Source organism: Mchenga conophoros, linkage group LG12 (assembly GCF_057382185.1).
Source record: "Mchenga conophoros isolate Kocher_MC1m ecotype Shallow Benthic linkage group LG12, M_conophoros_male_GT1.1, whole genome shotgun sequence".
Taxonomy (NCBI): domain Eukaryota; kingdom Metazoa; phylum Chordata; class Actinopteri; order Cichliformes; family Cichlidae; genus Mchenga; species Mchenga conophoros.
Window position 1 is genome coordinate 17,700,507 of NC_140537.1, and position 13,090 is coordinate 17,713,596.

Consider the following 13,090-nt stretch of genomic DNA (forward strand, 5'->3'; position numbering starts at 1 on the left):
AAAAAAGGCAGACTTGTACAATTATAGTAGTTTTTTCAAATTTATTGTGTTAATGTGTGGCTCAACCATAGACATTGCTACGTCTTCTAATCAGCTGTCACAGATCTTGGGCTGAAGCAGTGGGGTGACCCGAGGTGATGGGCCTCCTGCAACCTGATCAACAGAAAACAGCACAGGCACATCTGTCATGGTTTGAGGCAAACCACATGAAGTTAGAGGAGTGGACCCAAATGCAGACAATGAAGATGAATGTGGATGGTAACAGAAAACGAGCCTATATTTAGGGCTGAACAGATGTTAAAAATAAATGGCAAGGACAACTAGAAAAGAACAAACAAAACCTATACTGGCAAAGCTAACCTGAAACATAACTAGAAAAGCTGAGATGGAAGCAATGACACACAGGAGAGAACGCAGGAGTAACGCAGCCGATCCAACAAAGAGCTAAGGAGAACACACAGGGAACGAGGAAACAAACGGGGGGAGACACAGCTGAACCTAATTAAACATGCCGAGGCAAGGGGAGCCAAACTAGACACACTGACATAGCACACAAGACTATCAGAGTAAAACAGGAAATATGGCACGTACATACAGTCACAGACTCAGAGGCACAAGCTTAATGTTACGACATAACTGACACCTTACAGCGGGAACATAGAGACAGGGAGACTAGACATGAGATGTGGGACCAGGACAAGCACAGAGAAAACATTGGGACAGAGACTGAACAGAGAACAGAGACTGTTAAAATAAAACAGGAAGCACACGACAGGTACAGAGACATAGACTGATACTGAACAGAGGGAACACGAAGTACAGGGACAAGAGTGACATGAGACACGACTGACTAGGGAACAAGAGAATAAACACAAGGACAGAACTAAACCTACACTAAACATGAGGGGGACAGGAACCAAAACCTAAGAACTCGAAATCACAAACCAAGAACAACTGGAGAGCAAGAAATACAAAACTTAAACCAAAACACTGGTCGTCATAAACCATGATGAAATCAAAGATCAACAATTATAATACAAAAATCAAAACACTGAGTCTTCGACCCAGGAACATGATAGCATCACTCTCTATCGGCTTTAAACTGGTAGACTGGGAAGGCTGGTTAATTTGGACTTGTTTCTTCGCTTTGAGGAGCTTTTTATTTGGACCTCAACATTCATTGCTGGCTGACTCGTGCCTCTCTCTGTGCTGGAACCTGGTCAATGTCAGCCTTCTGTTACAAAGGAATATAGCAATATAGATATAGTGTAGATGTGAATACAAATAACTTAATGGTGGCATTTGAATAGAAGACAAATAGAAGAGACTATAAGAGTACCTCCTGTGCAGCAAGATGTTGTTGATGGATAAGAACAGGCACACATCCTTGAGCCCAGGCATCGGAAGTTGGTGGCACAGGCTCAGAATCTTCTGTTTTTGATCTTTCGACTGGTCCTTCTCCCTCATCTAGGCACAAGATTTGGTGCTCTACAATCTGTGTGAGGTACCTCTTGGCCCAAGATGCAGAGAAAGTTGGTAGCTTATTGCCAAAGACAGACAATATCACAGATGTGAAATGCAATATATATTATTTATGGATAAAAGCAAGACAAAGTATTTGCTTTATAACATTAATGTTGAACTGATTGTAAAAAAAAACAAAAAAAAACAACAAAAAGCTGATAAGCTTCTCAGTTTTACCTGGCTCTCAGTATACACATCAAGACATCCTTTCATGACCTTCCTCAGCAGTTCATCTAAGATTTCCCCCACTGCCTCATCTGCATCCTCCTGAAGCAACATATTTGTCCACTGGGTCCGGGTCGAGTGACCTGGGATTATATCTTCCCCTTTCTGCTCTTGTGCTGCAGGTGAGATCACCTGTACAGATGACCTACGTCTGTGCTTGTCAGTTTGAACCTTGGTTGCAGAGCGTGGCATTTTTGCTCAGAGGCTGGTGTGAAATATAAATTGCAAAAAGTCAGATCATGGAAAACTAAAAAAAACTGGCATTATCACAAACCTAAATTCTATTTAATGATGAAGATCTTGGTGAGCTCACTTGGTTAAAAAAATAATCAAGAAACAGTCCTGAAACCTTTTGACCTTGTGATTTGGTGACACTGTAGACATTTAAAGGTTGCAATAAGGGACAGTCACACTTTTAGGGTTTTATTAGGAGGAGAGTAAATGCATGGGCATTATTTTGTGTTTTTATCCATAGAGTACAAAGCATGTTAGATAACAGCATGCCAGATAGCTATCATTTTTCAAGCTATTTATTTTCTTTGGTCAATGAAAAGGTTTATTTTATTTTTTATCTGTGTTATGGTCGTATAAAGGTCAGTATGCTGGCAGTTGCAGACAGGGCATTCAAAAGCTCAGTTAGTGCATCAATCAGGAAGTTTGTGGCTTTAATTCCGTTAGATGATGAAAATGACGGGCCCAAAAGTCACAATTCTACGTCAACAGACACAATTTTTACGTGATCCCCACACTGGAGTTAAGAATACAAACAATGACCTGTATATTTAAAGAAAACAAAACAAAAACATTTTAATATGGTTTTGTCCCGCTGCAAATGTCATTTCTACACAGGCAGCCAACTGGCTACTGTTGCTCGTTCGGGGTGCAGAGAACTTTTTTATTTTTACTCCTGTTATTATCGTAATAATTATGAGTAGTTTGCACATAGAGTAGGTGTTTTAAAACACTCTTCACAGTTTCAAATATTAACCCTAAAATCACTGTTATCAAAACGAATGCTCCGTTATCCGGATACAAGTTACAGACATACACGAAGCACACAAACAGGGGAGATGGGCACCTTGTCAGCGACACCTTTACTTTAACGTAGATAACCACACTGCAACTAAAAGCGCTAAATTTATATATCGCAACACAATCGGCGTTAGGTTTCTTTTTAATAAACAGTGTTGTCATGCCAAAACTGGAACATTTTACCTTTATCCTCAGATTCGTACTATTCACGGTTGCCCAGCAACCTAGCACGCATAGTTGACGTAGTACGTAGAGTTACGTCGTCTCTATGGCTGCAGAGGACGCATAGGTAATCCTGTTGCTAGCAAAAGCCAGAGAAGCCCTTCGTTTACATTAACTTAATTTGGAATAATCGATTGAGGCAACAGCTATGGGGGAGGGTTTTTTTTTAAACTTTGTTTTACATATGTCCAATATATAAGGCTGTCCGGGTGTATTTATTATCTCGCTAAGATACTTAGCTTGCTGCTAATGTTAAGTGGTTAGCATTTAATTTGCTATGAATTAACGACAGCCTAGTGGTTAGGGCATGTTTTTGAAGAGATTACTTGCTATTTAATTATGGTATCTTTATTTTCTGTCTTCTTTCTTTTCTTTTTTAGTCCGCCATCAGATTAGATTACACATTGTTCGATCAACTGTGCCCTACAAAGAAGACCCAATGTATCACAAGGAAAAGAGTATCCAGATAAAAAACAGCGCATCAGCGTTGTACAACAACCTCAGCGTGCTGCGCATAGCACCGAGGCGCCTCACCCACTTCACCGTGGTCCATGCTAACATGGTCAACATGGTCAGCGCGTCCTGGGACGGCCTAAACTACACCCACCGTCAGCTGCAGTCCAAGGAGCCAAATGTTGCTACAAGCACTTCGCTTATCATGCAGGTTAGGTCACGGTGCAACTTCTTCTGCTCCCCATTTTACCTTATCATACTCACTGAGAACAGCTAAAAGACTGACTTCAGCAAAACGTCAGTATTGACTTCAGTATTTTCAGTCGTATTCTTTCTAAATGTACACGAAATGAATGCACTTGGTATACGTTGGTGAGTCCAAGGCAAAACAATCCCCCTTCAACAAATTTCATTTATTTCCAGTATATTATAAATAATTTGAAACAACCAACTTAAAAGTCCTACAAAACGAATGTTAAAGCATTACTCTAGAAATGTTGTAAGCATCCTTAATTTGGTAACAATGCCCAAGACCAAGTTGGCTGGTTATGAAGTGTTAAGACTGTTAACTGTCAACTGATGGTTTCCTGACTTTGACTATTCCTGACTATACTATTCAGATCACTTCCCCAGATTGTGGATATCTGCTCCACTCACCACTGTCTTGCTTTTTAATCCTCATGTTTTTCTCCTTCCTTAATTTTTTCACTTAGAAAAGAAACACACACACATATATATATATATATATATATATATATATATATATATATATATATATATATATATATAGATATAGATATATATATATATGCTGTGTGTGTGTGTGTGTGTGTGTGTGTGTGCGTGTGTGTGCGCCCCTGTGTCTTGCTTGTTTGCGTACCATATTAAAGGCATTCTCTTGTATACCTAAGACAACTAATTTTCAGACAGCTACTTTTTCCCTCAATGTGTGAAAATGGCTTAACACTTTCTTCAGTTACATTACATTACATACATTACAATGTGTAATGCATATATAAATATTACAATTAATCACATACTCATACAGTACATTTATAGTCCTGTGATGTAGAATGCAGAGCTATAAAAGTAACACAAAAAACAATTAAGCTTAAAAATAATACATGTTTTTTTTGTAACAGGCTGCGTTTTGTGTACTCCCCTCTCGTGATCTCCTTGTGGTGACGTCTCAAAAGGGCATCCAGGTAGATGTTGTTATTTTCTCAGTTTTGATGTCAATAGCAGGACATGTATGAGGATAGTAACACAGTGGTGAGGTGTACAGCAGGACTGACAGATGGGTTCAAGGTGTGGGTGGGATCGTCACAGAGCCCTTTCTTGTTTGCAATGGTGATGGACAGGTTGACAGAGGAGATGAGGGTGCACGAGTGGGTGAAGACGTGTGTTAGAGGTGATTTGTAACAGAATAGCAAGAGTTAAAGGGAAACTTTACAAGATGGTACCGAGACCTGCTAAGATGCATGATTTGAAGACAGAGGCACTGACAAAAAGACAGGAGGCAGAGCTGGCAGCTATATAATTGAAGACGATTACATTTTTGCTGGGCATGATCAGACGGAACAGTATTAGAAATGAGTACATCAGAGGGACAGCTCAGGTCAAGCAGTTCGGAGATGAAGTTAGAGAGACAAGGCTGATATGGTTTGGGCATGTGCAGAGAGGTATAGTGGATATACGGGACAAAGGATGTTAAACATGGAGCTGCCGGTGAAGAAGGACATGCATGTCCCTACTGATAACCCTCTGCATGTAGGGAGAAAGTAAGATGGAGGCAGATGATCTGCTGTGGTGATCACCAACAGAAAAGGAGGCAGTGTTATGTCTTTTAATTTTATACTTATAGTGGCTATAATCACACATTATGAAACAGTAGTATTACATTAAGTTAAATTTAATCTGTCATAGAGTACCGCAAGGAATAAATATTGTTTTGTAGCTTTTTACTTATCTTATAAGTCTTATTTACTTATAAGTGTGTTCCTTTAGATGTATGAATCTGATGGCTCCATCATGGTGTACTGGCATGCACTGGATACTCCAGAAACACCTACAGGTAAATATGCAACATTTAGTTGTAACTATCCTACTACACATGTAGGGACTCACTAATAGAAGAACTTTTTTTACTCATTAGTGTGAAACCATAGTGTGCAGTGTGTTGCGATATAATGAGTTACAGTGAATCGCTTAATTGTTCCTGAAGAGGATTTAGATCAATTGATCCATCCCCATAACATCAACACCCGTGGGATGTCTTCATTATTTAGTGTTTTTTTTTTTTAAGATTTACACCAGTATTATGACATCACTATGGCAATAAAGACGTTTTCAGATTTTCTTATGCTTGCTGATAAATACTGTTATCTGTGACTGATGTATTCAGCTTCATAAATTTCATACTCATTACATATTTGCATGTGAGACAGAAAATTATTAACCCTGAGTTCTTTATTAGATTTGGTGCATTCACAGACCTAATTTCTGTCCCAGCACAGGCAGTGTTTGCCCGAGGGATAGCAGCAGTGTACGAGAATTATATATGTGTGGGTAAGTGCTGGGTGGAATTTTTGTCTTTTCAGTTTTTGTGTAGTCAAAAGAGCACAGGTCTACAGTCTACTTGTCTCTTTCTCATTCTATAGGAGTTTCATCTGGTGCAATTTTAGTATTTGATGTGCCCAGTAAAGGAAGTAATATTACCTTGTCTGAAGTCCTGGAGGAGCACAAAGAATCCATCACTGACATGGCCTCAGAGTGCTCTGGCAGCCAGGTAAGGCACATATGTGTGTTTTGCAATCTGTCACAGTCTTTGTTTGTACATGACAGTGTACGCCTCTTGCATGAGTCATAGATTAAATGAATAAATACCTTATGTAATAATTATAACAACTATGATCGTTCTATGAATTACAATATCCTTTTCTCTGTTCCTTTAGGAGTGCATAGCTAATCTTGTCACTGCAGATGATGGGGGAAATCTATGTGTGTGGAAGTCTGGGGAGGAGTTTCAGCTGCTCAACAAAATCCCTGGTTTTGAGTAAGTTCACTGAAGCTTTTTTCTACAGTGTTGTCTTGAGCCACACCTTTCGTCATATTGCTTTTAAGGACCCATTGGTCTTGAACAGTAGTTCTCTGGGTTTTCTGAAGTTATTTAAAAAGTTTTTGTTTGGACACTAGTTGCTTTTTCAGTCATTTTCAGTTCAGTCCTTGTACCCGACCATTTTCAGAAGGATGTTTTTTGTTTGCTAAGCCACTGAACACTGACCCATTAATTATTCAAGCATGACATTCTACCTAACCATTGTTGTGTTTAATAATAGACAACTGAGCTTAGAAGAAATTTTTAAATGGTATCTTTAGCCTCTGTTACTAGGAGCCTGTTGCAAAAAATATGTAGTGTGTTCTCATTTCTTAATTGATTTAATGAAAAATGCTTAAGATAGCACAGTTTGACAGAAATAAAATAATATTTTTCAATAAGATGCTTCTCAAAGAGCTGTTGCCAGAAAACCTGGGATATCTTGGCATGGTGTGCAGTGGATCCTTAAAAACTTTGAGGATACAGAACAAGTGGAAGAGAAAATAAGAAGTGGCACAAAAATCAATTTTACAACAGATTAATGCTATATTAAAGTCATATCATTAAGAAATAGGGGGGGGGGGGGAAATCCAGCAAAGACTTGATTCAGGACTTGAAAAATGCTGTCTGTTCTGACCGAAGGTATTTTTTACACTGACTTATTTATGTGTTTTATTTCCTGACATTCTCTAATCTAATATAAAATATAGTTTCTGTTGGTTCCCTGATGGCATTGGTCCTCAATGTTTTCAGTATGAGCTGCTCATCTGTCAAGTTGTGGAAGGGCACAGCGGTGGCAGGTTACGGCACAGGCCAGATTCGACTCTACGAGGCAGTTACGGGAATTTTGCATGCTGAGATCAACGCTCATGCTCGCTGGATATACTCAGTAGACATTGCTCCTTTTTCTGGATTGGTGAGTTGTATCAAAAAGATGTATAATAATGCCTTTTTTATTTAGCTTTTTCACAGCTGAAAGTAACAGATTCATCTTTGTCAGTTTGACAATAATTAGTGAAAATTTGAAGTATATTTACATTTAAACATATTTTTAGTAGTAATATTAATAGTTTACCTCAAATCACCTGAAAGATGACCATCTCCTTCTCTACGCTAGCTTTTATCTGCTGCTGAGGACTCTCTTGTCAGAGTATGGCACATGACTATCACCCCAGAGACCAACAGTGTGGAGGTAAGTGGTCCCAAGACAGACTACAAAGCATATTTCCTGAATACATTTAAAAAAGAGGGACAGTTCATTGCAGTCTCCCCCAGTCATCCTACACACCTGGATGACTGACACAAGATGACTTATGTCTTACTCTCAAACAGAACCTGACTGTGTGTTTTTCTCATTTCCTCTTAGGTTGCGCATTTGCATAACGAGTGTGTGACAGATACACAAATCTGTGGCGCCAGGTTCTGTGATGGCGATGGCTATGCCTTTGCAGTGACAGGCTATGATCTGAGTGAGATTATCCGCTACATCCAGTCATAGGACTCTAACGTCATTATGGCTAAGTGTATTCATTGGTTTGTTTGGTATATGGAACAGTTTTTTGGAGGTATTTTGGTATTTGTTTGTACATCTGCAGGCCTGTATCCACAAAAAGCTGGTAAACTGTGTAAAATGTATTTTTTAAAATCATTTCAGTAAGTAGTAGTTATTTGAAAAATAGCACAAAGACACAATGTCAACTGTTGAAACTTTAAAAAATTATATATATTTTTTAGAAGCATATATGCTGATTTTAAATCTGGTGTAAGCAGAACATTTCAGAAATGTTGTAACAGGGCAAATAAACGATTGCAAAAGCTGTGTAAAGACGAAAGTCATATTTAAAATAAATTCCATACCCGGGACCTTCTCTGAGTTTCAACTAATTTAAGATTAACTGAGGTGAAACGTAAAGCTTATTTTGAGTCAAACCACTGCATCTGCCCAGCTAAGGAGGAAAAGAACCATCCTGTCTGTTATCAGCACAGAGTTCAAAAATCAGCATCTGTAATAGTGTCAGAGTGCTGTAGTGCACACAGCATTGCTCTTTACATTTTTTTCTTTGGGCTACTTTTTCACTTATTTTCAGTGCGATCCTTGTTGCTGACAATTTCCAGGGGAATGTTTTTTTTTTGTTAAGCTGCTTAACACTGACCTGTAAATCATTCAAGCATGAAAAAGCCCTTAACTGGTGTTGTGTCAACAGAGAACTTAGCAAACAAGCTGTTTTAAATAGTATTTTTAGCCCTGTAGCATGGTGGAGTGGTGGTTAGCACTGTTGCCTCACAGCAAGGTTGAATTTCCGCCATCTGCCTCGGGCCTTTTTGTATGGAGTTTGCTCTCTGTGTCAGTTTGGGTTCTCTGCAGGTGCTGTGGCTTCCTTCCACAATCCAAAGACATGCGTCCAAATATTGACTTTCAAGCTCTTTAGAACTGTACAGACTTTGTGTTTGTCTTACATACTGTATTTGTACTTATATTTGTAGATGTTTCAGTGCATCATTTAACCTATTTCCTATTTTCTCAGCATAATATAAATAAATAATGAATAGTTAATTACATACAATGCAGTAAAGTAAGTGCTGAATTGTTGAAGAGTTCCCCTGTTGTGCAAGAGAAGGAAAATAATTTGCTTGAATACTGTGGAAAGAAAAAGGGATTCGTAACAGTGGTAAACGCCTCTCCCAGTGTTTTATAATTAGCTTTGGGTTTTTGTTTTTCAATTCAGTGTTTCGTTTAAATCATTAGTAATACAATTCATATTTTAAGTATTTAACAAATCTTTAGAACTTTTAGAAAGGTTTGGTACAATGGTTTTAAAATAGTTGTACAGGAAACTATTGTGAATGTGTTTGAAGAAGAAATTTATGTGACTGTATCTTTAAAACATTATTCTTTTCAGGCATAATGTGTAAAATAACTACACCAGTAAACACTTTATAAGGAAAGCCGTGCTTGACTTTTTATTTTGTAATTCCAAAATGCAACAGGAGATGGGGTTGTGGGCTAATATTTTTAGCAAGAGGCTGCAGGACATGTAGTTAACTAGAGAGCAGTATGGAGTTGGGTTATTTTATCTTAGTTTCTTCTGGGTTATTGACAGTCAGACTCTTCCAAAAAGGCCAAATTATGGTTGGATACTGTGTGCAGACTGCTGGACACGGGCATTTTATATTGCTAAGTATACACGCACATATTACAGATGGAGGTCAACCTTTTTATTAAAGTGGCTAATTGCTGAGATGGGTTCATTCCTATCCCATGTCTAGTCTAACATCTGTCAGATTTCTCATGTCTAGTCTAACATCTGTCAGATTTCAGAATTTTAGTTGGTCAAAGTTTTTTTTACAGTCTATTTTGCTATCAGTTTAGATGACATATGCAACGCATTTATTGCCTTTTTAATTATTATTATTATTTTTCCTCCACCAGTGCGGGACCTGAAGCTGAAGCTGTGGTAGTTTTCAGTCTAGCTGTTTGTTTGTCAGTTGGCAATATTGTGAAAAAAGCACCAGGGCAAAGTTCATGGAACCTGGAAAGCTGCAAGTTACCTGGTTAAAACCAGTTGTCCTTGTTAGAGGACTTAACACACGTTTATATTGGATAAAAGAACGTCTCAGTGTAGTTTACTGTTTGCACGAACTTTAATGAAAACACATACAATCTGCTTCTTTATTTTACCCAATGCTGTAGATTTGCTTTGCAAATAATGCAAGAGAATCATTACAAAGTACAACAGAGATAACGTTTTCTAGGATTTTCTTTTTTATTGAAATGACCTTAACTGAAAACTAAACTTGCCATTGTCTTGTCCTATACTACTCATTTTATGACAGGTCATATGAGCCTCTTTGTTTTTTGTTTTTTTATTAAGTTCATGTCGGGCAAACAGGTATCATAATTCCACCTTATCATGACAAGATAAGAAGAATCAGGTCAGCGAGGAATCGTGTGCTATTTGTCAGGCTAGAGCTAAGCATGTATTAAATCCCAGGGTTCTAGTCTTTTCTGGTTTGCAGTCAACACCGGTCACGTAACATCAGCTGACAGGACTGTTTTGAACTCACACACGGCAACTTATGTAACTTAAATTTGGTTGGTGCCAACTTACAGCCATGTCAGTGATCTGGTTGCATCAAAATGTGAATCATATACGTGTGCGACAGTGTCATAAACACGCAGTCTTTATGGGATCAATAACTTTGGCTGTGTAATATTGTGTCATGCTCCCCAGCTGCCTGGAGTGAAGTGGATAACTAAACTGGCAGGAGAGGGATGGTGACGGACTAAACTGTCAATATGAGGTCCCAAATGACATAGATACTGAGATTACATAACTAACTGGAACAGTACACACAGAGAGATGCCAAGGTTGGTCAAAAGTGACACATGAAAGAAGCAACGAATTAACAGAAAACAAAAAGAACTGAAGGCCTGTAGGTAGAAAATGAGAATAAGACGTGAAACACGTGAAGACAAACAGCTGCAGTGATATATTCCTTGTTAACTGAGCCAATAGTGCTGCTCGGTTCTCCAGCCCTGTACACAGCCGCAGGGCCACTCATGCTGTGTACTGCCACAATACTTGTCAATAGTTGGCTTTTAGGTGTAACACACAGCTGAGCACACAATGTCGGGGAGATAAGACCTAAGCATGAACTATTCTATGATATAAATGTGGATGTATGTTAGTGCATGTGTGCCACGTAATAACACTATTGAAGCAATGTTCTCCTCATATTCCCTGGTAGACTGTCTGAAATCTTTTATTAATGAGAGTGACAAGACAAAAATAGATTTAACCAGACCCTCAATGAAAGGCCCTGATGTGTCACTTCAATAAAGTCACAGAGGAAACGCTGATGACAACACGAGTATGACTTTTCCCCTCTGAAAAGTAATCGTGGAACAATCACAGTACCGGCCTTTTGTCTAGTTATCTCAGCATTTAAGGCACGTTTGAGTTTCTATTTCTACAACTGAAAAAGCAAATAACCAACAAAACAAGTTCGTTTGGTGCTCTGCCCAAACTGCTGATGGGTTTCGACCGAGCCCGGATGGTATAAAAACCATGCTGCAATACAAGTTCATTCATCAAGGCCGGTTGAGGCATTATGAATTAGCAGGTGTGGTAAATACCACACCATGTATAACAACATCAGTATCTTTGAATCTGTTTGCTTTTTCTTCTTCATTATTGTTGTGGAGAAAAGCTATTTATTCCTTACCAATCCAACCTTGTGGCAGCTGCCTAGGACTGTGTCCCTAAGCCTGCTGGGATAGAGGCTCACCAGGGGGGATGAAGAGCCTAAAGCGCCTCCAGCTTGCTGCCACAGACAGACCAGCTCTCTGACGAAGCAATCAGAAAACCAGCTCCTAAAGACAGGCTGCATAAATAGATCTTCCATTTTAAACACACTGAAATATGAAGGAGGGGCACACCACAAACTGACGGAGCTGAAAAGAACTGCCATTGCTGACTGATGGACATGCAGATAGATTGTGGCCTTAAGGCAGACAAGCAAAGACCAGCAGAACTAGTTCAAAATATATATGTAACTGATTAACAAATGCTAGTTTTTGCACAGTTTTTAAGTTGTATCTCCATAGATGTCTTCAGGATGGTTAGGTTCTTATCCAGGGAATTGAATCAGTTTTCAAAGCCATAGTTATAAAGACCTATGTTCAGCTAGAAGAAGACCAAGGAGACACATACCAGATGACCCCTATAAAGTCTTGATCTTAACATTCAGCCAGTGTGGGCAGTGACATTGAGACAAGCCTAAATCCACAAAAGAATTCATCCAAACTGGTGTTTTGGGATAGTGATTGTGGTATGGTGGACCTATATGGCTCTAATAAGAACAACCCATTGTTAAACTGATCATGTAGTTTATATCCCAACTTATAGCTAGGTGTCAAAGTACTCTCTGCGAAAAAGCACCAAAAGCAGACACTGAACGATAGCAATATTCCAAATGATGCTTGTTTATTCTGTATGAGATATTTTTCCATTTAAACATTCAAAAATGGATTGAAGACAGTTGGGGGGAGCACACATCATCACCTTTCAAATTGATATGGAAAGCTGTTAGCAAACAGCTCCTTATTACCAGCAGTTATGGGACAATATTAATATTAATTTAAAGTCTTGTTTCCGTCTTTCTTTTTCCATGCAAGGCAACAGTACAAGACGTTGCTAGCTGCTACATCAGTTTTTTCTTTTTGCTTAAACAAACTGTGTGCAGTCACTAAACACACCACTCTGGTCAAAATGAGCCGTAAAGTGCAGATGCTATTCAGGTGTAAATACTCTGTAGCTTTTATGACTATGAGCCATTCATCTCCACACTCAGACTCACAAACATAATTCATGTAGGTGTATGTACTGATAAATGTATTAAGCATCATCTAAAACAGTCAATCCACTCCAGAACTGCAAAGTGATAAAAAAAAAATACTTACACTCTGAACTGTAAATTGCTGAAATAAGCTTTATTGCAGTCATCTTTTCATATTTGGAGCAATTATAGTTGTAT

General features: G+C 38.6%; 2 protein-coding genes across 4 annotated transcripts; one reads left to right on the forward strand and one right to left on the reverse strand.

Annotated features, from left to right (window-relative positions):
- Positions 1-13: 13 nt before the first annotated feature.
- Positions 14-3,059, reverse strand: c20h2orf81 (chromosome 20 C2orf81 homolog). 2 transcript variants are annotated; one of them, XM_085294120.1, is made up of 4 exons: positions 2,965-3,059; positions 1,702-1,954; positions 1,340-1,540; positions 14-153 (listed from the first exon to the last, which is right to left on the reverse strand). In XM_085294120.1, exons 2-4 carry the CDS (start codon positions 1,939-1,941, stop codon positions 91-93), a joined length of 504 nt encoding a protein of 167 aa, XP_085150246.1. In that variant the 5' UTR covers positions 1,942-1,954; positions 2,965-3,059; the 3' UTR covers positions 14-90. The 2 variants fall into 2 exon arrangements, with proteins under 2 accessions (XP_085150246.1, XP_085150247.1); XM_085294121.1 differs by lacking the exon at positions 2,965-3,059 and adding an exon at positions 2,828-2,908.
- On the forward strand, positions 3,005-9,493 carry wdr54 (WD repeat domain 54). Of its 2 annotated transcripts, XM_085294118.1 has the most exons (10): positions 3,005-3,070; positions 3,384-3,667; positions 4,599-4,661; positions 5,464-5,530; positions 5,968-6,024; positions 6,117-6,244; positions 6,411-6,511; positions 7,307-7,469; positions 7,671-7,745; positions 7,920-9,493. In XM_085294118.1, the coding sequence occupies exons 2-10, from the start codon at positions 3,443-3,445 to the stop codon at positions 8,049-8,051; spliced, it is 1,011 nt and encodes a 336-aa protein (XP_085150244.1). In that variant the 5' UTR covers positions 3,005-3,070; positions 3,384-3,442; the 3' UTR covers positions 8,052-9,493. The 2 variants fall into 2 exon arrangements, with proteins under 2 accessions (XP_085150244.1, XP_085150245.1); XM_085294119.1 differs by lacking the exon at positions 3,005-3,070 and having other exon boundaries at positions 3,085-3,667.
- Positions 9,494-13,090: the final 3,597 nt, after the last annotated feature.

Excerpts from the sequence above, each read along its gene's own strand:
- wdr54 (XM_085294118.1), top strand. The coding sequence starts at position 3,443 with ATGTATCACAAGGAAAAGAGTATCCAGATAAAAAACAGCGCATCAGCG. Across the intron at positions 6,025-6,116 it reads CGAGAATTATATATGTGTGG|GAGTTTCATCTGGTGCAATT; the intron begins GTAAGTGCTGGG and ends CTCATTCTATAG. Across the intron at positions 7,470-7,670 it reads TTGCTCCTTTTTCTGGATTG|CTTTTATCTGCTGCTGAGGA; the intron begins GTGAGTTGTATC and ends TCTCTACGCTAG.
- c20h2orf81 (XM_085294120.1), bottom strand. The coding sequence starts at position 1,941 with ATGCCACGCTCTGCAACCAAGGTTCAAACTGACAAGCACAGACGTAGG. Across the intron at positions 1,541-1,701 it reads ATGTGTATACTGAGAGCCAG|CTACCAACTTTCTCTGCATC; the intron begins GTAAAACTGAGA and ends TTTGGCAATAAG. Across the intron at positions 154-1,339 it reads AACATCTTGCTGCACAGGAG|GTTGCAGGAGGCCCATCACC; the intron begins GTACTCTTATAG and ends TCTGTTGATCAG.